Here is a 27,056-nt window from a genome sequence, read left to right as displayed (position 1 = left end):
CCAAATAGACAACATCCACAGCCCTTCCTGCATCCACCAGGCGGGTCACCTGGTCATAAAAGGAGATCAGGTTGGTCAAACATGACCTCCCTCTCCTAAACCCGTGCTGGCTGGGCCAGAGAGGCTGGCTGTGGGAGCATCTGTGGACGGCAGGGAGAAGGAACTCTGCAGACCTGAGATATTCTAGAAACACGTGGTTTTATTTCAAGGGTGGTGGGTAAAGAGGGCCTGCTTTCAGCCACCAGCCTCGGCTGAAGCAAAGGCCCAAAGAGAAAGGCAGAGAGAGAGGGTATGATGTAAGGGAGGAATAAAACTAAGAGGGGTAAGAGAGGTAAGAGTGAGGTAAGAGCCAGAGAGAGGTCAGAATGAGAAAGGTAAGAGAGGGAGGACCTTGTTTCAATACATTGTATCTCCTTTTGTGTTGAATATTGTAATTTACAGTGACCAACCGGCACAAGATACAAAACCTACAAACTTTGCATGTAGCCTATGAGAACTATTATATTACCATATCATCTTATATTCTAAACTCTAAAGACAGCTTTTCTTATCTACTTTTCCCTGATGCCTTGGCAGAGTGGAGAGGGGCTGCATTCTTGGGTCCTTTTGTTTTCTGTCCTTCAACCTAACTCCAGCTAATCGCTGTCTTCCTGCCTGCCATGCCTACATTTCAAAGCTGGCCTTCATTTCTATTTCCCTCACAGGTTTTACATCTCTAGTATTTCTTACTAGGCAATCATATCCATAAGCCCTTCCTGTCCCATCTTTCCCAAGAGCTGGCCAGCCTGTAGGTGCTGTGGGATGACACTCAGTATAAACTGTTCCATTATCTTGCCAGGTACTGAGGTCAGGCTGACTGGTCTATAATTACTGGGATCCTCCCTCCCACCCTTTTTGTGAATGGGTGTCACACTGGCCAGTTTCCAGTCACCCGGAGCTTCCCCAGTGAGCCAGGACTGATTGTAAATGCTGGAGAGTGGCTTTGCAAGCTCATCTGCCAGCTCCCTCATCACCCTGGGATGGATCCCATCTGGGCCCACAGATTTAGGAGTATCCAAGCATCTCAGCAGTTCTCTGACTGCCTCCTCTTGGATGCTGGGGGGACCATTCTGTTCCCTGACACCACCAAGCAAGCCAGGAGGACAGTTGTCCTGAAGGCAAGTTGTCGTCCCACTGAAAACTGAGGCAAAGAAGGCATTAAGCACTTCTGCCTTCTCCTCAGATGCTGTTACTAAGTTCTCTCCCTCATCCAATAGAGAACAAGGGTTGGCCTTGCCTTTCCTTCTACCATTAATATATTTGTAGAACCGTTTTTTATTATCCTTTAGAGAATTGGCCATTCTAGGTTCAAACAGAGCTTCGCCTCCCTAATTTTTTTCCTACATGCTCAAGCAGCCCCCTTAAATACTTCCTGAAATCACACATCATGCTCCGGGAGGTTCCTGATTTTCAGGGAGGGCCACAGTTTCCAGAGTGTGTCCAGTTCCTGCAGCAGGGCGTGGCTGAAGTCTGTGCTCACCCTGGGCATGGAGGATGCAGGAAAAGAGGAGAAGGTGTTGGAGCTTGTGGGGAGGGAGGTGCTGAAGCAGCCGGGTTCCAGGTGTAGCCCTGCCTGTCCCGCAGCCTCTGCTCCCCAGCTCAGGGAATGCCGGGCATGGAAGGGGCCGTGGCAGGGCCCTCAGCCCAGGCTCTGCAGTAGCAGGTGGGATGCTGGAGCTGCTGGCAGAGCTGCAGGACGGCGGGGGCTCCCAGCTCGTTGTCACTCAGGTCCAGGCAGGTGAGACGGGGCCCCTGCAGCAGCTGCGTGGCCAGGGCTGGGCAGCAGGCACCCGACAGCCGGCAGCTCCCCAGGCTGTGGGAGCCAGGGGAACAGGGAAGGAGGGCTTTGGCCTCGGCTTGCTGAGCTGCTGCAGGTGGGAAGGAGAAAGCTCTGGCTGGGAAGGAGGGAGCACTGGCCCATGTCGCAGCCCCTTTACCGCAGTGTCTGTAGAGGGCAGGCACAGTGCTGGAGGCCCTGACACAGCAGCTCCACACCGGCATCGTGCAGCCCCGGGCTGAAGGACAAATCCAGCTCCTCCAGGCACGTGTTTGTGCTCAGCACACGGCAAGGTCCTCGCAGCAGGCGCTGGTGATGCGGGAATAGCGCAGCCTGGTGGGAACCCCCGGGAAACACCCTCAGAGCCTCCCCAGTGCCCTCACTGCCCTCCCACCATGGTGGCAGTCCCCAGCCTAGAGCCATAACCTTGGAGCTCCTTGGCCTGGAAGAGTGGGACAGAGGCACGATGCCACCCCACGGGGTCCCTTTGGGGCACGTCCCCAGCTCCCAGGCCGGAGATGCCCGAGGGATGCCGGGGGTGCTCACGGCAGGATGCGCAGGCGGCAGCCCGCAGTCCGCAGCCCCTGACAGAGGAGGCGCACGCCGCTGTCACCCAGCGAGCTGTCACCCAGCTCCAGACGGGCCAGGCCAGGCTGCTCCGCCAGCGGCGCTGCCAGCTCCGTGCAGCAGCTCTGGGACAGCGGCACCGCTGCAGCCTGTGGGAGAGCACGGAGAACGGGGGCTCAGCACACCTCACCTGTGCTGGCTGCTCACCTGCCCACCAAACCTGAGGGACAACACCCACCCCGAGCAGAGCCTCCAGTGCACGGGAGGGCTCCTCCGGAGGGACCTTGCTGGTTGTGCAGATGTGAAGGACTTGGAGCATTGCTGCTGGAACCAGCCGGGAGATGGATGTGAGGTGAATCACAGGGTGCACTGAACATTCCAGCACCAGGGATTTCCCTTTGTGAGGGAGAAGAGGGAAGGGGAGCCAGAGTGACAGGTGGGCACAGGGGGCCTGGCCAGGTGGAGCCAAGAAGCTCCATCACCATCAATCCCACAGTGGGCAGTGGATGGGGAAGCCCATGTGTTCCTCATTCTCCCCAGGAGGAAGTAAATGCTCTGCTGAGGAACTAAACACACAGGGAAAGGCCAAGCTGGTTTTGGGGAGGGAAGAGCTGAATCATCCTTTGGGGCAGAGGAAGAGAAATCTTTGCCCTTTTGGGTCATTCAAGTGAGGAGGAGCAGGACTTACCAAGGCACTGACTTGGCATCCAGCTCTGCCTGAGGATGCTGCCAGTGGAAGGGACATCCCTGGGGGGTGACACAGTCCAGCCCAGCCCAGGTCTGGATGCAGAAGGAAAGAGCCATCTGGTCGTACAGGGTCACCTTGGGGTCTCGCAAGTCCAGGTCAGTGAAATGACCGAATGCACTTGGTGCAAAGCTCTTCTCATTGGTCTCGAAAAAGAAGTGCAAAGTGTCCATGTCTGAAAGCTTCAGTGCTTGGCCAGGGTGGGAGAGGCCTCTGTGCCTCCCCTGAAGCCACTGCAGCAGCTCTTCCCTGGCTCGTGGTGAAATACTGCACCCAGTGGTTTTGTCCATGTGCTCTATGGCTTTCTGGCTGACCAGAGCAAAGAGGAACCTCACTGTGACATTCAAATCCTTTCTGGACTTGTTGTAGCTTTCTAAGTACTGATTTACATCCTTCACAAGACTCCCCAAGGTGCTGACCATTTCCCCATCATCCTCCAGAATGTAAAACATTGCTGCCAAAAAGTCCTGGAGGTGCAGGTGAGTGAAGGCATAGACAGAGCCATGGTCTTCTCCTTTCCCTGGGATCTTTTCACTGAGGATGAAGGGGAGAAGACCTGGCTGGTCCAAGCCACAATTCTTGATTTCCTTCTCCTCAAAGAGGACCTTGTGTTTCCAGACACCCTCAGCAGCCAAGGAACAAAGCTGGAGTAGGAACTGCTGCAGGATCTGGGCGTTGTCCCTGTCCCTGTGCTTCAGTGACTGGGAGAGGTAGAACATCATCATCCCTGTGCTGGCTTTGGAGCACTCCAGGAGGTTTTTCTTCCCACAGAGCTCTTGTTCCAGGATGGTGCAGATGGTCCAGCTCCTGACAGGGATGACACACCAGCTGTAGAGGATCTCCTTGCCTCTGGCAAACCTGAAGGCCATGTCTGTTTTGCTGGGCTTCTCAAAATACCTGTGGAAATACTCCCCGCTCCTGGCTGCAGAAAATCCCAGGATCTCCATGGAATACTCACCCTTCAGGCTTCCTAGAGCCGTTGGCCTCACGGTGATGAGCAAAGAGGCTTTGGGGAGCACTGTCTCCTTCAACAAACTCATCAGGCTGAGCTCCAGCAGCTTCACCTCCCTGGGGTCAGAGCTCAGCCCAGCTTTGGGCTGAACCAAGGAAAGCCCCAGCGCCTGGAAGCCATCCAAAATGAACAGGATCCTCTTGTGGTCATCCAGGATTTTCCCAGCTGGCACTCGCAGGCCAGGACAGCGCTGTGAATCCAGGTCTGCCACGCTGGCTTCCATGGCAAGGACAATGGGTTGGTGTTGGAACCCTGGATTGTGGAAATTTCAGGCTTTCTGGGCTGAGGGGTGCTGACCCTCAGGCAGGCACTGCATTTAACTTGAGGCCTTGGAAGAGGCTTCTGAGATTTGTGATAGCACTGGGGTAGTGGGTGTGTTCTTGGAATGGTGTTGTGTGATCTCACAGGGTGAAAACCTAACTTTGGGGTTTGGGTATATAGTAGAGTGTGAGGACCAAGATGGAAGATTCTGGGTGCTGTGTGAGCTCTTCTTCCTCACCCTCTTCTTCCTTCTTCACGGATTTGGGTGGTTTTGTCTAATTGGGTGAAAGATGTCTGCATTGCAGACCTGGAATGGTCATGATTGGGTCAAAAGCATAAATAATATAGGTGTCACTTTGGTATTGGCTAATTATCTCCTAAATAGCCTTGGTAAAAGTTAGAAAGTCTCCATTTCATCTCGTTTCTTTAAAATGAAAGCAAATTGAAGCTCATGCTTAATGAGACTGTAAATACTGGAAATAGATAAGATATGATAAGCAACCAAGACCCAACTCGACTCTACGTTTCCTGTGTCTTTCATCCTGACCTCAGCTGAGATAAAGCAGGCAGAACTGTAACAGCTGTGCAGAAGACAAGGGCAGTCAGAGCAGAAGACCAAGTCAAAGTGGGTGCAGAGTGTCCCTTCTGTCCACTCCACCATCACCTTCCTGACCGTGGTTGTCTTCCCCATCCCCGGGGCCCCCAGCAGCACCACGACCTGCGGGCTTTGCCCGTCTCTGCCAGGTTCAAACAGCGCCGTGGTGCCGGCGGTGGCTGCTCCGCTGCCGGCGCTGCCACATCCCTGGCTGGTTGCCACGGCTCCATCCTTGGCTCCGTGCTTGCTCCCAGGCTCCCTGGAGATGGTCAGGGTGGTGGAGTGGCTGTGGAAGGATGGGCTCTCCCTGGGACAGCTGCCCAGCTCCCTGTCCTGGCGGGACTCCCGCACCATGTGCTCTCTGCTGTCCCGCCTGTGTTCTGTGCCCATGAGGAGCAGGGTCAGCCCCCAGCCCAGACCAATTCCCCTCCAGCCCAGCCATGCTCCTGACACACCAGCAGCCACCTATTTCAAGGCTCACTGCTTTCCTCCGTCTGGCTGGGGCACTGAGGACACAATTTGTGAGCATTTGGGCACTCTGGTCAGTTGGACATTCTTCTTCTGGCTCCTGATCCTGATCTATCAACTCTTGTTTGATCATCCTCATCCCTAGAGCAAATGCAACTCCCCAGGGCTACCTGCAGTCTCTGAGTCATGCTGCAGGGGACAAAGGCACTGTCCCTGGGCTTCAGAGCTTAGATTTCAGCAGAGACATCCTTAATCCCCATCCCAAGAGGAAAGAATGTGCCCCGCTGTCTGCTGGAAAGTGCTGAGAGCACCGGGTGAGCTTTAAGGTCACTTCCAACTCAAACCATTCTGTCATTTTAAACAACACATTTATCGAGGAATTACAAGCGCATGTAATTGACTGCAGGGATGAGCTGGGTGGACAGATTTGGTGAGTCTGACCCCAGCATAGGCTTCAACTAGGAGTGCCCAGGACTGAACTCAGAGCTCAGGCCCATGCCAGGTGGTGGGGAGGCTCCAGGTGAGGCTGCTCAGTATTCCAGGCTATTAATAGTACTCCAGGGGGAGCACGGCTTGGATTTTCACTGCAAGGACTTCCTGCTGTCAGGCAAACCCACCTCGGCTGCAGCAGGAAATCATTCTACTGTGAGAAATGTCCTTCATCCCGCTTTGCCCGGAGTCTCATGTAAGAACAAACAGTGCTGCCCAAAAGCAGCCGTTTCGATGGTGTGTGGCCTTTTCCCCCCCTCTCCAGCCATGGGTGGTTTGTAACTGGGGTTCTAGGAAAGGAGAGAGGCTCCTTTCGGGTCTCTGAGTGCTCAGGGATGAAAGGGGTGTGAGCCTTTGCTGTGACCTGCTCTCCTGGTTTGCCTCCTCCAGTTTATGAACAGGGCACCTGTGTCTGGATTAGGAGAGGGTAAGCCTCTTGATGATTTAATTTTCTGTGATGCTTTTCTTTCCATGATGGAAAAAATAAAATCTTCAGGTTGATGTGCTTAGCAAAGCTCCCTGTGAGGGATACTGGGAAAGGGGGAAAGGATGTTTTAAGGCACATTGGGAGTTTAAGGACTCCTTATGGACTCCTTATTTCCCTGCTCAGAGCCAGACATCACACTGTCCCTCCTGCTTGCAGGATGTCAAATAAATCTGGGGATAACGGTTTCTCTCTGTAGGAAATGGTCTCAAGTTGTGCAAGGGGAAATTTAGACTGAATATTGGGGAAAATTCTTTCACTGAAAGGGTTGTCCAGTCCTGGCACAGCTGCCCAGGGCAGCAGTGAACTTCCCATCCCTGGAGGGATTTAAAAGCCACATGGATGGGCCACCTGGAGACACAAGATAGTGGTAGCCTTGGGCAGTGCTGGGGAATGTTTGGTCTTGATAATCTCAGAGGGCTTTCCTAGCCTGAACAATTCCATGATTCTATGCTCCTTCCCAAGGATGCTGCTGCCACCAACATTCCCCTGTGGGTTTTGCAGGGGGGAGCTCCCCAGGAGCCAGGGCTGTCCTTATCCCTGATAACTCCTCCTGGGAGGTGCTGTGAGCTGAGAGGGAGGGGGCAAATAGAGCAGCACTGTTTCTAAAAGTTTCCCACTGCCTCTGACCTTGAAAAAGCCATTTTCACCTTGCTGTCTCTCAGCCAGGGTTGCTGCTTGCTGTGCCTGTGCTGCTGCGTTAGGGGGGATGGGGAGACAGGAGAAGTTTATTGTTTTTACAGCTTTTCCTTCACTTCCCTTTTTCCTACCTCAGCTAAAAAAAAAAAAAAAAAAAAGGTTTACATTCAGAATTTAAATATAACATAAATTCTGGTTGGAGGCGTGTGAGAGCATCACGTGGGGCTGTTTATCTCCTAAGGCAGAGGCAGAGTGTGTTGTGAACATAAGGAAACCACTGCCAGAACCCCTGCCCTCAGCTCTGTGGACAAGACCGGGTGATTCCCACTTGCAGGAGGCTCCCTCCCTCCTCCTCCTCCTGCCACCTTGAGGGTATTCCTGCCTGATACAGAAGTAGCAAAGAGATTTTGCTAGGGAAGCAGTGGTTTGGGGGGTGTCACCTGCATTAAAGTGTGGATTTTCAGCAGTTTTGCAGGAATTCAGCCCCTCTGCTACTAGCAGGAGAGCAGCAGATTTGGGAGGTGTTAGGGAGGGGAAGCAGCTGTTTGGAGCCATGGAAAGGTCCTGGCTGTGCCTGGCACAAGTCTCTGAAAGAGCAGGAAGTGCTGGCAGTGCTGGGTGCAGGACCAGACAGGGAACAGAGGGAACATCAGCATCAGCCACAGCTAATCCTGTCCGTGCCAGCCTGTCTGAGCCAAGCCGGCTCCTGGAGCCAAGGACTACAGGAGGAATAACCTTGCTCATCTCTGCCCCGAGGGCTGCATCCCAAAGCAGCCCCTGGAAGCACAGCCTGTCCTGGGAGATTTGGGTTCTTTCATCCAGCCCCTCATTCTGCAGCACTCTTCAAACGCAGGCAGGATTTTTCTTTGCAATGGAATGTAAGCAACCTGAGTATTTTTTAAACATGACATGCACCTGGCTGGGCACTGGGGGCTGGTTGGTGGGTCCCAAGTAACTGATGGAGGCATATGGGCAAGTAGCACACAGCCTGAATAGCTCTGAAATGAGAGCTACAGGAGCTCCAGACAATCCCAGAAGCTGCTGAGGTTTAGGATATAATCAGGAAGTGACACAGGGATGGGAATTTGAGCCCTGTACCTGGTTGCGGGGGTAAGGCTGTAACAGAGAGGGCTCTTTGCTTTTAGCTGGTACAGATGAGGAGGAGGTGGCTGTGTCTGGCAGTGCCTGGCTGGCTGACAATGCTCTGCAGTAGGACTGGGCTGTGTGCCCAGCTCTGGTCTGGGAAGGGGTGTCAAACCCCAGCCTGCTGGGACAAGGAGCAGACTGGGGAGAGGGGAAGCAGAGCTGGCACAGAACTACACCAAGGTGCAGCATTTCACTGTCCTCCCTGCACTGTGCAGAGCTTCTCCTTCGCAAGTCAGTTTCACATTCCTTAACTCATTGCCAGGGACCATCTCAGTTGGAAATCCTTTATCCTGGTGGGAGAAGGCTCATACTCCTTTTGCCTGTGGTCTACACAGAGGCATCCCAATTTATCAGGCTGGTGTGCTCCCAGGTATTTTTCTCAGTGTGTCCCCCACACTTTGCTGCTATGTTTCATGTAATTGCTGCAAATCCAGGCAGGATTTGGAGGAGAAACAAATGGAGCAGCAGAGGGGTCAGTGCTGCAGGGACAGCCCTGAACTGCTGAGCCAGCTCAGCCCCAAATGACAGAGGATGCGGAGATGCAACTGGGCTGCCTTTACCATCCTCTGGCTCCCCCTTGGCGTCCTGCCCCTCCAGATCTCAGCCCTTCCCTCTGGATTGGAGCGCACTCTCCCCCCTCCCTGCTCTCCATCTTCATGCAGTCTGCAGAGGTGCATTGTGGGAAACTCCCAAGTTTCCCCCCCCCACCACCTCTGCCTGCCTCCCTCCCTCCTCTCTGCGCAAGAGCCAGCTCCCAAGGTGTGACTCGTCCTGCCGGAGGACAGAGGTAAGGGATGCCGCTGGGATGGGGGGCGCGGGGTGGAAGGGCCGGGGCTCCCGGCTCCCGACTCCGGGACGTGCGGATGTCCTGCGCAGGGTGACAAAGCGAAATGGAGACGTGGAGCTACCTGCTCAAGGTGAGTGTCCACCTCCTCGCAGCCCCCTGGGATGGAGGCCGGGGGCTGCCACGCCGGCTGCCTCTGGAGCAGGCACCTCACAGCTTTCCCCGTAAGAGGCAAAAAGTGCTTTTTTGAGACCGAACAAGGAGCACGGTGAGGATGGGCGGCCCCGAGCGGCTCCCTTCCCCTCCCAGCTCCCATGTTTTGCTGCCTGAAGGTCAGGCAGCCACAGAAGCTGTTTCTACAAACGCACGGGTGCCTCCTGCCCGCTGCTTCCTGCTGCCTCCGCGTACCTGCAGCCTCCGCCGCCGCCTTTGCGGGCTGTGCCGTCCAGCCCGAGCGGAGCCCTCCCGCCCGATCCGAGCTGAGCCGGCGGGAAGGAGAGGCCCTGGATGCCGCAGCAGCGCTCCGGAGGCAGGGGGGCGCCAGGGACGGGGAAGCGGAGCCGGCCATGTGCCGGAAACAGGGGGGCTGGGAGGGAGGAGGGGAAGCAGCATCCCGAGCTAAGCCGCTCCAGCCTTGGCAGGAGAGCTGGTGCACCTCCCTGAAATGTTCAGAGCAGTTTTCCAGCTGCTTTCCCCCTCCCATCTGCGTTGGCAGTGGGATTTGTTCGCCTTTTGCTCTGCCTGGATGGATTTAATGACTCTGTTAAATTCTGTCGGTCCTGAGGCAGGAGGGAAGCAGGACGGGCAGCTGCTTGGTTCAGCCTTCACCTTTTCCGAGGAAAGGAGTTTGTTTTGTTGGGCAGAGAGAATTTGAGATCAATTAGGGGGTGTATCCTTTGATTTGACCCTGGGCTTGTGCTGGAGAGGAGCTCACAAAGAGAAATCTGCCCCAAAAATCCCCAAAGGGAAAAAGATGTCAGAGGCAGAAGCACCTGTTTTAAGGGAGAATATTGCACCAAAGGAGTGGGAGACAGGTGGATATCAGACCAGGCCTCCTGAGTCACGGTGGGTGCTTCCAGGGAGGGAATGCCCTGGGAATGTCTCAGGCTCTGCAATCTGATGTCCCTGCTCACTGCGCATCCATGTGCATCCCTGTGATGTGTGCTTTCAGGGACCTGTTGATTTGCTGCTGTTTACTTCTCTGTCCCTCTGGCAGTTCTGGGGAGGTGCAAAGGGGGAATGAAGATGATTTTTTAAATTGAATCGAGGTCAGGCTGGCAAAACTTGGGCATTGGGACAAGAGGAGGAAACCTCCCCGCCGCATCCTTGTTTTCCTGGGTGGGGCTTGGGCAGGATGCCGTCAGGAGAGGGAGGATGGACTATGCTGGATTAAGCTCCCTGCTCCATCTCAGGACTGACCTCCAAAAGTCTGACCTTCACAGGTTTGACCTTCAGTGTTTTCCATCTCTCCTTTCTCAGCCACGGTGCCCAGCACCAGCATCTAGCCCTGTGATATTGTGGTAGGGTGGGGGAAGAAATCCCAATTCTCCCCTAAAAGTGCATTTTCATCCCCTGGCAGGCTGCTGGGATGCAGGGCTGGAGAACACCCTGGCACATTGTCCCCATCCTGGATCAGGTGTCGGGGCCGGCAGATGGGATGGAGGGAGGGATGGGGCTCCCTGAGCAGGGATTTCCATGCTGGAAGAACTTTGGCCATCCTTCCCCAGATGCTTTCCAGCTTTTTGCCAGGAAGGAAAGTGCTCTGGTGTTGCTGCACAAGGTAAGGGATGGGTTTTACCCCAGAGAGTGTGGGGAGCCTCCCTGGAAGGTCACTGCCTCATGTGGAATTGGCCTCTTGTCTGCCTGCAGTGCCTTCTTAGATTTCAGCTGCAGAGCAACAGTTCTCAGGCTGATGCCTGCAGATCCAGGGGCTGCCAGATTCCAGACCCAGCTCTGCATGTCAGGAATTGCTTCCAGAATCTTTTTGCTGACCCCAGCTGAGCCACAAAGGGGGTGATGCTGCATCAGGCAGAAAGGATGGATTTAGGATGCCCATAAACTGAGGAGGGATGTTGAATTTGCTGCTGCTTCCTGCAGTGGTTGGGGCTATTTCACTGTGTCACATATATCTCTCATCCTTTTTTGCTTGTGGAAATTGAATTTGGGACACAGGACTGGGAGGAAGACACTTTAAAAGCAAGATCTGTCAGAAAGGGAATCAGCCTCCTGCAGCTAGGGACTGGCTCGTGGCTGCTTGGGGAGCAGCACCCCAATTTGGAAGCATCTGCCCTCTTCCCAAAGGCTTTTCCCAAGTGCTGGCAGGCCCGGGGGTAAGGAGCAGGGCTTTGTGGTGGGAAGGAATGAGTATTCACCATTTTCCAAGAGGCAGGGAATGTTTGCTGACCCTGTCACATTATCCCTGAGCTGGCACCACAGACCCAGAGCTGAGCAGAGAACCAAGACAAGCCCCATGGCCCCAGCCAGAGTGTTACTAGAATTGAATTTTTGGCTCTGGGAGGGCTGGAAAAACATTGTAAAGAAATGAACTGAGTGTGTTTGCAAAAGTCAAAACATGAGGAGTTGCCCAGGGTAGAGTTTAGGATGTGCCCTGATCCCTGTGAGGTGTTGCACTCGTGGGTTAAAGCTCCAGGACTCCTGTTGCTCTGGTGTCTCCCAAAGTGTTCCCCATTATTGCTCCAGTGCTTTGATCCAGTGTCCTGAGAAGCAGCTGCCATGGGAAAAAAAAGTCATCCTGGCTGAGAAGCCTTTCCTTTGTTCCCTTAATTTCTGTCTTGGGGTGAGGGATGCTCAGCTCTGCCAGAGAGAGGCTCAAGATCTAACTCCTCATGATTTTTGAAGGGTAAAAACTAAAATTTTGCTCTGCTTCAAAGAAATGGAACTATACAGGGAAAAAGAGAATTTGATTTTGTGTCTGATTGGGCTTCAAACCCAAGATTAAAGCGGGGTTAGCACAGCAAAATGAGGTGCTCTGAACTCTGTTTTGGAGGCTTGGGGACTGTGTTGGGACCCTGAGGAGCCAGGTTTTGCAGCAGGGTATTTCCCACCCAGCCTCTGCAAAGTATTTCCAGATTCTGTCAAATCCTAGAAATTATTTTGCTATGTGTCTGAGAGTGCAGCTGTATGGAGGGGCTGGTGGCACTTGAGGGGCCGTGCTAGGTGTGACTTCTCTTGCTGACAGCAGGCCAGGGCTGTGCCAGGTGTGACTCAGTGCCCACCCCTGGGGAGTCAGTCGGAGCATGTCGCTGGAGACAAAATCTTCTCTCTCCCACAGCTGCTTGGCAGTGCCTGGTTTTTGCTGTGCACATGGCTCTGTACAGACAGGGTGTCTTACCAGGGTAGGGTGGAGCTGTGTTTGGGGTTAAACCTTCCCCAAAAGAACACAGGCTGAGCCCCTGGCAGGAGTGTGGTGTGTCTGCAATGCTGCCTCCATCTCTCAGAGAATAAAATGTCTGCCACTTCCATCCCAGGAGCTCTTTGGGGACAGGATGTGTGTGGCTTGCAGAGGTGACGTTCAGCACAGAGCTTGTCATCTGCAGAGGTTGTGGTGCAGAAAAAGACCATATATGTCCTGTTCCTGGGCTTTTGCTGGTGGGGAGACTGAAGTGCTGTGTCACCTATGTGGGCAGCATGGCTGGGCAGCCTCCACAGGGGACACTGGCAATGGTGTCAAACTTCTGTGCAGCTGGTGGCCCAGGGTCTGCATCCCAGAGCCCTTCTCTTTGCAAATGGAGGGCAAAGCTGCCTTTGCTGGGCTACAGGAACCCGTCCTGTGCCCACACCTCACCTTGGTGCCAGGTACAACCCAATCTCTGAGTGTTGATGCGTTGCCCAGCCTGGGGAGAGGGGACGTGGCTTGGTGGCACTGGGAGTGAGAAGGGGGATTCTGGCCATACTCTGGGGGCTGTGGGGGTGGTGGGTGCAGATTTTTGGTCATTGCCAGCACGAGCTGGACCAGTGAGGAGCATGCTGGGGCTCAGAGCAGCTGCAGGAATTGCCGCAGCCGTGGAGCAGAGGCTTGGTTGGCAGATCTCCCCCCGTGGCAGTGATTTGAGGCTGCTGCCACTGCTAAAATACTTCCAGCATCTGACACTCTCCACAACAAGATTCAAAGGTCTGTTTGAGAGGGAAATGTTTAATCCAGGGACGGGGGGAGGGATGTGGGGAGTAACAAACAACAGATTGGGAAAAAGATTCATAAATATCTCATCAGAGTGAAATGGGTCACCAGTGTTTGCTGCGACTTGATGCTGCTGTCTCTGAGGGTTGGCTTTGGGAGGGCTGGGAAGCACAGCAGGCTCCTGTACAGTGTGTCCCTGGCTGTGCAGCACTGAAGCCGTTTAGAAGTGTCTGTGGCAAGTGACTCTGCTGGCGTGGGGTTTGTGTTGCGTTGTATCACGTTTGCCGTGTGTTGCGTCAGGAGCTGGGGGCTGAAATAGCCTGGAAGGGAGTGAAAATCCTCCTTGGGGAGCTGCTCATGGCAGCTGAGAGAACACAAGCTCCTTATGTAAAGCTGCTTTAAAATTTATGGTAATATCAGAGGTGGTGCATTACCTCATCCATCTTCACTGCACTTCTTGGGCATGGGGAAAGGCTTAGTCACTACTCTGCTGTCTTTCTCCTGGGTGCTTGCTTGGCATCTCCCTGTCTTTAACATGTTTGTTCTCTCAGCAGCTCAGATAAAGGGAGAAATGCTGGCTTTCCTCATTGGGAATAGGGAGTTGAAGCACTGGGAATGCAGTTCAGTTGCAGGAAGGGACTAGACACAAATCCTTCCAGCCCTGACAGATCACTCCACATGTGGCAGAGGGGACAGGCACAGAGCCCTGAGGACACTTCCCAAAGGACAGGGTGGTCCAAGCTGCATTCCTTAGGGGTTAGATGAGAAGGTGGAGGAGAGTGGGATGGTGAGAGTACTGGGAAAGGAGCTCCCTCTGCTGCACCAGAGCCACCTTTGGTGGCAACTGCTGTTTCCTTAGGGAGAGCAAAGGCCTGTCTGTCCCATGCACAAGGGGATGAGTGCCTTTCTTCCAGACAGGCAGGAGTGACAAAGAAAGGAAGAGGAGATTAGGAGATAAGGGGGAGGATTTGAAGATAAGGTGTTTCCTCCCATCTCTGGCTCTTTCTGCACAGCATTGCTCCAGGTCAGATGTGGTCAGTAGCTATTTCCAAGATGGATGTTTCCAATTGGAGGACACCTGGAGTGTAGGGGTGGACCTTTGTTGCAGGATAAATCCTGATACATAACCCCACTGTGTTGATAAATCCTTCCTTGCTGCCAGTCTCAGTGTGGCAGTCAAGGACCTGATGGAAATGTGCTGCTTTTCATAACAGAGGGAAAAACCCTATGGATGAGCTTCCCACTGCACCCCAGACCCACACCCTGGAGCAGCTCCTCAGTCTTGCAAAGTGACTGACTTCTCCTTCCAAATGAAAGCAGTAGGAGAGGATGAGAGGATTTGGGGCTGGGATGGGGCTGGTCCCTGCAGAGGGAAGGGGCCATCCTGATGGAGCTGTGCTGTGGCACAGCTTAGCAATGACTCATCCACTGCGTTCGGTGCAGGATTGATGCAGCTTTCATCTGTGCACACAGGAGACAGATGAATAGATGTGTTTGGTGATTTGCTGGGATCTGAGGCAGGAAAGGTGCCCTTCAGGGAGCCAAGGGAAGCTGTTCCTCCACTAGCCTGTTGCTCCAGCGGAGGGCAGCTTGTTGCGCTGGGTGAGTCTGACTGCACTGACCTTGAGAGCATCCCAGGGGAGCTGTGGCTTTTGTGTGCCAATCTTTGCTGCAGCAGCAATTTGGAAGGCTTTCCTTTTCCTCCTTTATCATCCCTGGTTTTATTACTCCGGCTCCCTCTTCCCAGCTTGGGAAAGAGCTGGTTAGCTGCTGGCAATGAGAACCTTCCTGAAAGGTTTAACTGACTGTTAAATGGAAATAGCATGGAGCAGGGAAAAGGGAGGGAATGAAGCCTGTCTCCCACAAAATCTTATTCCCAAGTGCTGCTGCCTGTGTAGGAGGCAGAGAGGGAGCTGGAAGGGGGAGGAATGGGTAGACAGGCAGAGACAGCAGCTGACAAGGGAGACGGGAGGAATAAAAAGATGTGAGGAGCTGCAAAGAAGAAAGCAAAGGTAGGAAAATGTGTCATTAGAGAAAAACTTGGTGTGATGGAATGAGGGAAGAGGAGGAGGCAAAGGAATGTGGGGAACCCTCATGTGCAGGCTTAGTTTCTGGAAATGAGAAAAGCACCTCTTTCTTCAGTCCAGGGGAGACAGAGGTGGTTAAAAATGAGCCCATGGTCATGCCCTTGGAAGTACAGGATGGAGGGGAGAGATGATTCCCAAGGTAGGAAGCTAAGAGCACACAGAAGAAGGTTAAGTACTGAGATAGAAGAGGATGTGCTTCTAAGGGTACGCAGGAGCTGTAGGATTAGGTGGAGCCAGGCCAGAGGGTCTGGAGAGGTGCTGGGTGATCCTGTTGCTACTTGCAGTGATGGAAAACCACAGACAAAAGCTCTTTTATGCGGGCACTTAAGAACTGCCAATATTGATTTTTGGCTTAGTTTGGTTTCTACATCTTTTAAAACCTTTTCTAAGCTGCATGAGGGGTTTGTGTTGCTTTTAGTGGAAATGCACTTAGAATCAGGAAATTCTGTTTGTGGCAGTGCAGGGACAAAGCTCCATGGCCCAGCGTGGGCTCCAAGCAAAACCAGCTTTCCTGCACCCAGGAATCTGGGTTGTTGAGGGGTGTGGATAAACCTTGAGGTGCCTGGACTGTACAGGGTCCCCATTTCTCAGCAAAAAGGTGAGTTTGTCCTCTCTGATTTACCTCATGATCTCCTCGTGATTTTCCTAGGAAAAGAGCAGAAGTCTAATGCTTGGTCCATGTGCTGTAACCACACAAATATCAGAGTGTGTGAGTGGCCCAGTTAATTGATATCAAAGCGACAAAGAAGGTAAATTAATATTTATGCCACAATTAATCTGACTCTCCCTGCTTTAAACTATGAGCCCATTTCAGTTGTGGGCTCAACTTACTATTTCTTTGTGTCTTATTGAACCAGATTGGAAAAAAAAAAAGGATAAATTGGTGCCAAACCAGAGGTGCAGAGTCCCAGGAGTGACTGTGTGCAGCCTCAGCCCTGGATTTATATAATGCTTGTGCTGATAGAGCAGTATGGATGCCCTCTGGAAGCATAGGGAAAGGTGAGGCAGGTGATATCTACAGAAATATTACAGAATAAGCACAGAGAGGAAAATATTCTTGCACTTGGCCAGGCCCTTGTTTCCCTCCCAAGCCCCAAGCTCCAGTGAGGTCTGAAGCTGGGTGAGCATCCGGGGTGGTACAGGATGTGGTACAGGATGTCAAAGTGTCTGATACAAACTTAGCAAACGGTGAGAGAGGCACAGTTTGGGCTTTTCAAAAGGGCTTTGTATCACAAACTAGGGAATGCAAGCACTGTTCAGCTGCAGTCAGTGAGAAATACGAGGGGTTTATGGTCACCAAGCCTAGTGCAGTGTGAGGAGCTGGACTGAAAGATCCTTGCAGGTCCCTTCCAACTTAGGATATTCTGTGACAGCTATGGAATTCCATGATTTTAGTGCTGCAGTTCCTTCAGTCTGCTCCAGCCAACTGGCACTGGACCAGCTGGTGGCCACCAAGCAATGGCTGGCAAGGAAGAGCAGGAGAGGGAGGTGATTCCATCTTACACTTAGGAGCCATAAGGTCTTGCTCAGCTTTGCTCTAGTCCCAAACCTGTCATTTCTGTGAGATTTTCTCCATTCCTGCCTAAATGGAGATGAAAGCCCCACATTTGTCAGCCCTTTTTCCAGAAGAGTCGGCAGCACAGATCATTGCTGCAGTCCTGGTACTTTGTTCCTGTCATTAGAGGAGTGATCTGCCCTCTGAGCCGCTGTGGAAGGAACCTTCGCTGGCTGAGAGTTTTGAGGAGCCTCTTCAGCTCTTGATCCAGACAATGAGCTCTGATTTCACTTAGCAGGCAGAAAGCTCCCGGCAGGCTCCTGGCAGCCCTGAAGGTCAGCAGGGAGCCAGCACAGCCAGCGGCTCGGATCTGATGCTGCCTCCTGGTTGCTCTTTATTTCCCGAGCTCAGAGCTGATGTGGTGCTGAACTTCCAGAGCCTGCTGGCAAAATGCCCAGTGCATTGTCCTCTCCTCCCATCACATGGAAGTGCAGCCACAGGAGCTCCATCCTCAGCTCACCCTGTCCTGCCAGGTTTGTGGGGCGAGGTTGTTGTGGTAGTTTTACATCCCCTCAAAGCCCACTTTGTGCCTTTGCCGAATTCCCGTGGTGCAGCCATGATGTTCACCACTTCCACCAGTTCCCTGGGAAAGATAGGCCCAGCTGATCACCAGCATCCTGTTTATCTCCATGGGCAAGTCCAGCAAACCCTGAAAGGAGGGACAGGAGTGAGATGTCTCTATCACCAAGAGATCCAGCTCTGCAGTAAATCCATGCAGTCAATTCTCTGTTTTGCACCAGCTGAGGATCTGGCATTTTGTTTTGCTGTTGCTCCACCAAAATTCTGTCTGCAATAATCCTTTTATGCCTGATACCTGTGAGGAACTAATCCTGGTTTTCCTGCAATACTCATCTGGAGGGAGAGTATCACACAAGATCACATATTAACCACTTCCTAAATGGACCTTGGGATAGTGCTGCAAAAGGAAGGGTGAGAAAGGCAGAGAGGATCTATCCATATGCTTTTCCACAGACCAAAGTGTTCTCTCCTTACCCAGAAGGAATGGAAAGGGTGAGCTAAGGCAAAGTAAGGTTAATTGGTTGGATGTGAGTTTGTCATCACTGACTAATGGCCTCACACACACAGCCAGGATGGACTTGGACTATGTATGCCCAGATATGGCAGCCATAGATGACAGTCAGTCCAACTTGCTTGATGTTCCTGTTCAATATGAGAAAAGAATCCTTCCCTGTGAGGTTGCTGAGGCTCCTGCACACATTGATCAGAGAAGCTGTGGCTGCCCCATCCCTGGAAGTGTTCAAGGCCAGGCTGCACAGGGCTTGGAGCCCTGTGATCCAGTGGAAGGTGTTCCTCCCTGTGGCATGATCAAGGTGAGCTTTAAGGTCCATACCAACCCAGGCCATTCTCTCGTTCTGTGGTTGTTACAGGCACAGAGCCTCTAGTAAATGCTTTGAATGGAGTTCACAGTTCTGAAAGAAGGAGCCAACAGTTTTCCAGTCTTCCTTTCTGTCCTTCTCTGTCACCTTCAGCCAGAGCAACACTGGCTTGCTCTGCCCTGTCACTCACCTCTCCTTGCTCTGCTTTCCCCTCCAGGTGCTGTACCATGCCCAGATAGGACACTGCCAGCATAACAAGCATCCCAAGACAACTGCTCCCTGCCCTTGAGCTCCTCTGCTTCCTGCAGTAGCCGGGCGAGGCAGAAGAGCTGGGATAGCCCCGTGTGTCCAGTTGCTGCCCACAGCACCCCTAGGATGGATTCCAAAGGCAACGTCCGAAGCGGAAACAAACCCGACGCCAAGGCCGCCAGCTCCGGGAAGCCGGAAAAACCCAACCCTGGGCCTGCCACGAATGCAGACAAGAAGGAGGCCCCCAAAGAGCAGCCTGCTCCTGCCACGGCCACCAAGAAGGCAGGCAGCGATGCCGCCATCGCCAACAACCACAGCAACCTGAAACCCAGCCCCGCTGCCACCGAGACGCAGGAGGCCAGCGGCCAGTCCCCTGACTCTGACCACAAGGGAAACAGCTCCGAGGAGTCACCGGGCAGCTTCTTCGACAACATGAAGCCCTTGATCATCGTCGGAGGAGCGGCGGTGGCTGCACTGGCTGTGATTGTGGGAGTGGCATTCCTAGCCCGGAAAAAATGAAGACCGAGACGGGGTGGGGATGAGAAACCCAGCCCAGCTGTACAGCTCCTTTTGAGACAAATGCATGCAGAGAAATTCTATACATAGCTATATATAGAGAGAGCGAGCTAGATAAGTCAACAACAAACACCAACTGCAACTCCAGGGTCTTGTTCAAGACAACTGTGCCAGTCTGACCCGCTGTGGGTAACTCCATGCACTCAGTGTGTTCTTTCATGTAATATATCTTGGCTTATACCACTGTGTATAGATTACAGCTTCTCCTGATCGGTGTAAATGACGGTGTCCCCTCCCCTCCCCTGCTGTCCTCCCTGGGAACTAACCCCTCCCTACCCTTGCAGTCCTGTTTTCAAGTCCAAAGTGTTCTACGTCCCATTTGGAGTCCCAATTTGTGTTTTGATTTCTGTTTGGTTCTCTTTTAACTTGGGCTGTGGTAAAGAAGATGGAAGGGGAGTGCTAAGGCCTGGCTTGCCTGTGATGCTGGGCTGGGGGTGTTTTTCCAGCCCTCCTGGGATTAGGGAAGTACAAGGGCACTGGCAGGGAAGAGACAGCTCCCTGAGCCAACAGCCACGGGCAATCCCTAATCGGTGTCTGTGTATCTGCTGCTCATCATCCCATCTTGGAACACCTGCCTTGGAAGTGCTCCGGAGGAACCAGGGCGGCTGCAGGTGGAGGCTGCAGAGCCTGGCAGAGCCGAGTGTGAGCCTGGGACGTCACATCAGGTCACTCTCCTGGCTGAGCTGCCAGTGGGACAGTGACCAGAGGGGCTGTGCTGTGGCCCAGAGAAGTCCCATTGCAGCCTTCAGGATCCCAGGGCTCACCAGGGTCACATGGACAGCGTTTGGGATAGAGAGACTTTGTTTTGGATCTAGTATTTCCTAAAGTTAGGCTGGGCTTTGCAGGGTGCTGTGGTCTCATCTCAGTCCAAGCTCCCTCGAGGTTGGCTGGACTATTTATGTTCTTCTTTTGCGAGGGCTTTGGATAAGGCCTTTTACTGGATTTTTTTTCCCCCATTGAAAGCTATGGTCTCTCAGCACATGGGAAGACAGGAAAAGGGGGAGACATGAGCTGGTGTTAGGGGCAGAGAGGACCTGAGACCCCATGAGAGTAACAGTGATCTACCTGCTTTGTACCAGGGAAACCCCTTTCAAGGGCACTGGAGTCTGTCCTGGGTGGATTTCTTACCTCCCTCTTGTGACGGTAGTAGCAGGGATTTGTAACTCACCCACACTTTGGAAATGGAAACAAATTCCCAGCCCGTGGGAGCTGCCTGATTTCATGGGTGAGTACCTTGGCTCTAATGCCAGACCTTGTGAGGGGGAGGAGAGAGGGTGTTTAGTGCTTTGGCTGATGCTCAGCACTAAACAGCAAGAGGTGAGGAGATCTGCCTCCGAAAGCTTCCATTAGGCTTCCCTTGGCTGCTGCAAAACAGTGTTATAAAAACCCCTTACATTTTAGGTTTAAATTGGGTCAGAGATTAGATGAGGTCCAGTGGGAGCTCGGCAGTGGCCACAGCCCATAGGGAGGGGCAGGAGTGATGATTAGAAAAAGGCAGTGACACCGTGGGGTGAGTTCTGTTACAGAGCCTGTTGTGCGCCTTTAACTGAGATGGATGGAGGGATGAACTCAGGGGCTGCAGGGATAGAGGTAGATGTGCATTCCTCAGGTGCTGCCTATGCAGTGTCTGCCTCTGGCACATGGGATGGTGAGGGGGTATAACCTGACCTAGCAATTCTTCTCTTGGCTCATGTCTATCTAATTTACCTCCAAATCTGACCTGCTGAATGCACATGGTCTTGAAATGCATGGCTACTCCTATGGTGAGCTCAGAAAATATTCCCAAAGGTGTATGGCCTCTGGGAATGTCAGACACTGTGTCCTGGTGCAGTTGGAGGTTGATGCCTCCACCTTTGCCAGCACAGAGACAGGAGTAGGCATGTTGGGCTCACAGGAGTTTTGGAAAGCAGGGCTACAGCTCCAGGTAAGATCCTGGTAGCCTAAAGCACTTGGCATGAGCTGTGGATGTGTCTCCCAGCAGCAGTGTGTCTCTTACAGACTGAGGAAGGGTTAGAAGCAGAAGAGTCCTCCTCTCCCCTCAGATTTCTGAAGCACAACTTTGCAGGAAAGTTTTCACGGGGAGTTTTGCTTGCATTGCTCAGAAGGAAGGGAAATCACCCTCTCCTGCTCTGGTTCGTGTTTTGCCAAGTAGGGTAGTGATTTTCAGACAGTGACTTCTGTTTTCAAGAGATGTTTCTACCTTTTCTATCCGCTCCCTCCCTCTTAGCTCTGGCCTAGGATTGTTTTTAACAGTGTGTGACATTAGGCACAACATCATTCTATTCTGCCCTGACCAGCATAGATAGATTGGGGGAGGAAAGTGAAGCACCTGCTTCACCCGTATCTCCAGTTTACTTTCTAAAATGTTTTTATTTCCTTGTCTTCACCTTTGGCAACAGAAGAGGGGAAAAACAGTTCTCAGCCAATGGCCTTAACCTTTTCTCCATCTCCAAACCCTGCCTGCCCTTAGAGCACTCAGATGCAAGGCCACCAGTTCCATCCAGAAACACCACAGAGATGGTGAGGGGGCTGCAGCTCCTCATCGGGGCACATCGCTCATTCAAGCCTTCCCTACACAGCAAACCTGGTATGTCCTGTTTGTGGGAGATTTTTGAATATGGTCTGTCCTGTTCCCAAGGGATTTTCCACTTCCTGTGATCACTTAACAGTCTGCTGTTCAGGTTCAGCATCTGGAACCCACTTCTTTGGCAGTTTGGTTTGGAAAACACTTGTCTGTGTCTGTGTGTGTGCGTGCCTTAAAGCACATCCTGCGTGTGTGTGTGCGTACAAACCTTTGTGTTGTATTGCTGCAGCCTGGGAGGGGGAGAGAATCCAAACCGGAGATGCCCCTTCCTTAGTTCCCTGCATTCAAACCAAGTGTCTGTGATGTCTTTTGTGTGCCATTCCCACCACGTCGTGCAGCTCCTGAATTCCTTTCCAGTCGTGGTTTCTCCTCAGTGCAAGGAATGTTTGGCTGGTGAACTGCTGAGTGTGCAGTGTGCTTGGAGCCCTGAGCCCCTGCTTTCCCCCTCTGGGTAGTCATGTGGGCTCTCTGCATTAAAATGAGGCACTTTTAGACTATCCTGGACTGTGTTGTAGTGCTTTTCTGAGTGTGGGTCTAGTGTTGAGCCGGGCAGATCCAGCATAGATGCCACAGCACGCCGCAGCCCTGACTTGCAAACACCTCCTGTCCTGCCTTACTGTGCCAGGCTGTGCAGTGCTTTCCTACTGAGCCAAAAATGTCCAGCGAGCTCCAGGCCGAGGGAGCAAATCCCCCTCTCTCAGCCCCAAATCTGTCGAAGCAGAAGGCTTAAATGACTGACCTCGCTGTGCTAAATAAATAGTTGTCTTTTTCTCGTACTGAGCACACGCCGTTATTTGCTTGATGTCCTTCTTTTGTGTGGTTTTTGTGGTATGAAGTCCTTCCAGTGACATCTCCGTGGAGAGAATGAATTAACATTTAAAACTAATCAGAGTCTGTGCTTGGGATTTGAAGAGATCTAGATTGCTAGTTTACTCTTTTGATCAAGTTGATAATTTAAATATTGGCAAAACTGGTTTCAGACCTTTCAGCTTATCACCAAAACTCTCAATTGAATCACTGCACCCGATCTCAATCTCTTTTTAGGAACTCATAAATTTTAGTTGAATATAAAGATGTCATTTTGCTGTCTTGGACAACTCAGTAGAAGGTTTTTGCTGCTTCTGTTTTAAGAGAGATGAAATGGATTATGCTTCTGCTTCCTCTTCCTACTGATTTAATACCCTGTAGATAAATCCTGTTATTCCTAACAGTGCTGCCGCAGGATGAAAACAAATCTGGCAGCCAGGGGATAATGCAGCAGCATTTTTGGGAGAGTAAGAACGCATTCCTGCAGGTGCTCACTTAAAGCACTCAACAATTACTTGCCCTGAAGCATTTCTTAGTTCCCTCAGGCTGGGTGATAAATTAAACATCCATTTGTGTCCGATGGACAGATGTTTGAAGGTTGATCCATAGAATACTGAAAAGAAGGGGAATTTTTCATTGGCTTCACCATGCTCTGGCCTTTGAGTTCTTGTTGGCACCAGGGATATGATCACAGGTCGTCATAAAATCATCTCAATCACACATTTGTTTTTAAATTGACACAAACGTTCCTTAGGCTGAGCATAAGGGAAGTCTCTTCTCCAAGGCAGCCCTGCTTATACTGGCATCAGGATTTGTGTATGAACAACAACAGTGCAACCAAAAACCCCTGAAGCTGGTGAGAGATGACTTATACCTTAAAATATTCCCTGCTTTTCCTGGAAACGCTACTGGGCTTTAGAATTCAGCAGCCTTATAACTATTCTTAGAATTGGTCGAAAATAACAGTGCTGAAGATTGGAGAGGAAAATGATTATTTGAGAAATAAACCAAAAAAAGAAGGCAATGAAAAAATATATTTGAAAGGTGAAATTTTTAGAATTTCAATCAGCTCCATGGAAAGCTTCAAGTCAGTGAAGATTCTGAGCGGGTGCATGGAACAGAGCAGAGAAGTGGAGAGAAAAAAGCACTATTTAATTATCTTAATAGCTTTGGTAAGGATATGCTAACTTTTATATCCTCTTCCCCCTTTTTTTTCCCTCAGAAAAAGGCAAAAATTACAAGCTCTGGTGCCATGCAAATTAACCTCTACTAATTGCCTTTTCCAGATGAATTCCTGCTGTCTCTGTGCAATGTTAAAGGGTTAGAAAAATACCTGAAGTTTTCGACAATCAACCTTCCATTATTAAGGGGAATTGCCAGGACATTAGGAGGGTCTGTGCTCTCTTTTCATGTGCTTTGCTATGACAAAGACTGCAAATGCAGCCTGCTCTCACTTCCCTTTGGATGGATCCTCCTGGTCCATCCTTCATGCTGGAGCAGGAATGCTGATTCCTTTCCCAGGCCTTGCTGTGGTGTCATTCCCTTCACCATGAAGCTGGGAGAGGTCCATAGGGGCAGGATGGAGCATCACATCATGTTCATGAGCTGGCTGCAGTTCTGATGCACCGTTTGGGCACTTCCTGCCATGAAGAGGAATTGGCTTTGATCTGGAGCATAACAGTTGTATATTCCAGTAAATTCTCAATGCGGGACATTGGAATTGGGAATCTTTCCTGCTATTTATACTGCAGGTATTTGGTCCTTCGCTCTTTTGGGAAGAAATCTGCTGATGCTGAGGATCCATTGGCACATTTTGGGTCTTATGACAGACACTCAAATGACAGCCCCAAAAAGCCTTGGAGCCTGGGCCCCCATCCAGCAACGCTTGAGGGGTTTAATCCACTGAATAAAGTGGGTTTATGATCACTTTTTCCTCTTCTTTTTGAGAACATCAGTCCAGCCCTGTAACCTGCTTTCCTTTTAAATTCCCTAATTCCTGGGATGTCTGTTCACATCAGATCTTCAGCTGCTGCAAACTATGGGGTTCCACTGGTTTCTGATCTGATTCATTGCTTGTTCTTTCCTCCTTCTTTGGCCACTTCACTGTATTGATTTTCCTTTCCCTACTTACTTCCCAGGCAGCTCTGCAGATGTGACCTCTCCATAGCCAAGGCTGGGGCAGATTTTGGGTTGGCTAAGGCAGGTTTTGGGTGGCCCCCAAAAATACAGGCAGTGCAGGACCCCCAGACTGTGTGTCACAGCAGAGAATGTGTGAAGCTTTGATCTGCCCTCACCTTTGAGGGTCTAAGTCTGCAAGAGGCTGAGTGCTCGTCTGCCACAGGATTTGTAATGGATGACAAATCCCCAGGAAGATCCCATTCTTGTCCTTCCCCATCAGTCAGGTGTGAGGTGTTCTCGCTGCTGGAGAGGCTAACGTGGTGTGAGCACACACTCCACTTGGCTGCAGCCAAGAGCTCCCTCAGCCCTCTGGAGCACCAAAAACAGAGGGGAAAAAAGAAGTTTTGAAGTCGAGGACATGTACTTCTGCTGGCCTGGAAGGATCAGCTGTAGTGCCAGGGGTGAGGGTGCAGGAAGTGCAAGGATTGTCTTATCTGAATGAGCTGATCAGTTGTCACTGGGGATAGACAACTGTGGGACTTCTGGGCCTCTAAAATGCACATTTCATTCAATTCACCATAATAGGCCTCAAAACCCTGTGAGAGATCAGAGCCTTTGGCTTTTCAAATTCATGAGTTTTGATCTACCTTGTGCTACAGCTCTGCTCCCTCCTCTGGACATTGTGTGCTTGGATATTTACTACTCTGGGACTTGTGCCCTCTGCTCTTTGATGCTCTTCAAATTGAATTGATTTTTTTTCTGCTGAAAAGTATATCTCGGGTTAAATAGGCTTTGGACTGGCTGTTCCATTTCTATTCTGGCTGTTCCCAGCTTGCAATTCTGAAACAGTTCCATCACTTTTCTATTTCTCAGCCCCAGCGCAGCATCCCAAGCATGACAGGTTCTTTCTGTCTGTGCGATGATGCTGCAGCACCAAAGCTCCCACCGGGACAAGAGGAATCTTTAATCACCTTTCCACCAGTCAAGTCCTGCATTGTATCCCTGGTTTTGCCATGGCTGTTTCAAGCAGCCTAATTTCTGGGGCCAAGATGATAAGAACAAGGGTGCCACGAAATTTTGTTTGATTAAAAATCAACCAACCAACAGGGGAATAATTTGGCTTTACTGAGTTTGAGCAGCCCGTCATTACCCTGGTGCCTTTTCCCAGGACTGTTTCAACTGAAGCCTTTAAAAATTGCAGTTTCACTTCCCCAGGAAACCAACTCTCTTCCAGTGGTAGGTGCAGGTTGGTTATAAGTTTGTGGAGGAACTAAAATTGTAGGAAGGGAACTTGAAGGTCAGATTACAGGGGATGTTTATTTTGTTTTTGGTTTGTTTGGATTCTGTTACTTCTCCAGGGACTGATCTAAAGCCCCTGGAAGTCAGACTGAAATGCCTGCTGTTCCTTTGGAAGCTTCAGGCACCTTTCCAATGACGTCAGTGGGTTTTTGAGTCAGTGTGTTTTCCAAACGATAGGAATTTTCCAAGTGACACCTTGATTTCTTCCCTGTACAACCAGACCTGCTTGTCACTTACACATCTTTACCTGTGTTCAACATACAGGTTTGGGTTTTTTTTTTTGCTCTCAGAAATAATATGCTGCTAGACACATTTCCTGGAGGGAAATGGACACCTACCTACACACAAAGCTATTCAGCTAATTTATACCTTGTTGAATTTATAATCTTGTCTATGCTTCTATGGACACTTTGTATGGGCTGCAGCTCAAATCCTAAAATAGTCAAGAATTTTTTCCTTTCCCATATAGTATTCTATTTACTTTGACTTTGAAAACAAAAAAAGCGTATAAATGCAATAATGCAGGTAGACTAGAAATACTAGATTGAAAATTTAAAGTAGTTTAGCTTGTCCCATTGTGACTGACAGTGTTGTACGACACCCAACGCTGTACCCTGACATTTTCCAGGCTTTCTCCGTAGCTGAATCTAGTATTAGCTTTGGAAACCCATTGTGTGAGTGGTGGGTGGATGGGTCGGAATCGTGTGCTCTCTACACACTGTATGTTACTCACATCACAAGCTGTATGGCCACTCCATATGCTGTGAAACTGTAAATGATTCCCAAATACACCTGTAACTCTTACCAGGATTGTGAGAAATAAACTATATGTAGATATATATACACACACATAGAGAGATTGTATAATTCCTCCCGTGAGCATCTTCGTGTACCTGGGGGTGTGAGTGGAACCTGCTGTGCCTCCCTCTGGAGATTGCCTGGAGAAAGCTGTGGCTGCCCCATCCCTGGACACGTCCAAGGCCAGGATGGATGGGGCTTGGAGCAACCTGGGATAGTGGAAGGTGTCCCTGCCCATGGCAGGGGGTGGAATGAAGTGAGCTTCAAGTCCCTTTCCAACCCAAACCATTCTATGATTCCCAGATTCTATGTCTGTTCCCTGAAGGCTCAACGTTTTCTAGGATTAGTGAGCCCATGGAGAACTGTGAGAAAAGGCAGTTCCTGCCCCAGATAAACTCCAGCCTGCCCAGGGAAAGCAGGCAGAGGATGATTATTGTTATTCCCAGACAGGAACTAAATTGAATCATAGATTTACCCAGAGACACAGGGGAAACATTTCCAA

At 51.2% G+C, this 27,056-nt stretch overlaps 2 protein-coding genes across 6 annotated transcripts; one reads left to right on the top strand and one right to left on the bottom strand.

Annotated features, from left to right (window-relative positions):
- Positions 1-1,638: 1,638 nt before the first annotated feature.
- On the bottom strand, positions 1,639-9,574 carry LOC310910171 (NACHT, LRR and PYD domains-containing protein 3-like; the record flags this gene model as incomplete). The annotated part of the gene is given in 9 exon segments (XM_083862629.1): positions 1,639-1,852; positions 1,977-2,103; positions 2,106-2,149; positions 2,363-2,519; positions 2,522-2,532; positions 3,072-4,392; positions 4,640-4,676; positions 5,066-5,376; positions 9,415-9,574. Coding segments are annotated over 9 exon segments (2,382 nt in total).
- Positions 8,919-26,622, top strand: CEND1 (cell cycle exit and neuronal differentiation 1). 5 transcript variants are annotated; one of them, XM_083862762.1, is made up of 2 exons: positions 8,919-9,009; positions 18,341-26,622. In XM_083862762.1, the coding sequence occupies exon 2, from the start codon at positions 18,499-18,501 to the stop codon at positions 18,889-18,891; it is 393 nt and encodes a 130-aa protein (XP_083718888.1). In that variant the 5' UTR covers positions 8,919-9,009; positions 18,341-18,498; the 3' UTR covers positions 18,892-26,622. The 5 variants fall into 5 exon arrangements, with proteins under 5 accessions (XP_083718888.1, XP_083718889.1, XP_083718891.1 ...); XM_083862763.1 differs by lacking the exon at positions 8,919-9,009 and adding an exon at positions 9,031-9,139; XM_083862765.1 differs by lacking the exon at positions 8,919-9,009 and adding an exon at positions 10,277-10,448.
- Positions 26,623-27,056: the final 434 nt, after the last annotated feature.

Source organism: Zosterops lateralis (assembly GCF_965231275.1).
Source record: "Zosterops lateralis genome assembly, chromosome: 6".
NCBI classification, from domain to species: domain Eukaryota; kingdom Metazoa; phylum Chordata; class Aves; order Passeriformes; family Zosteropidae; genus Zosterops; species Zosterops lateralis.
Note: the sequence above shows the minus strand (reverse complement) of the source record. Positions and strands in the feature narration are given on the sequence as shown.

What these genes read in the sequence shown, in the direction of transcription:
- CEND1 (XM_083862762.1), top strand. Translation starts at nt 18,499, where the DNA reads ATGGATTCCAAAGGCAACGTCCGAAGCGGAAACAAACCCGACGCCAAG.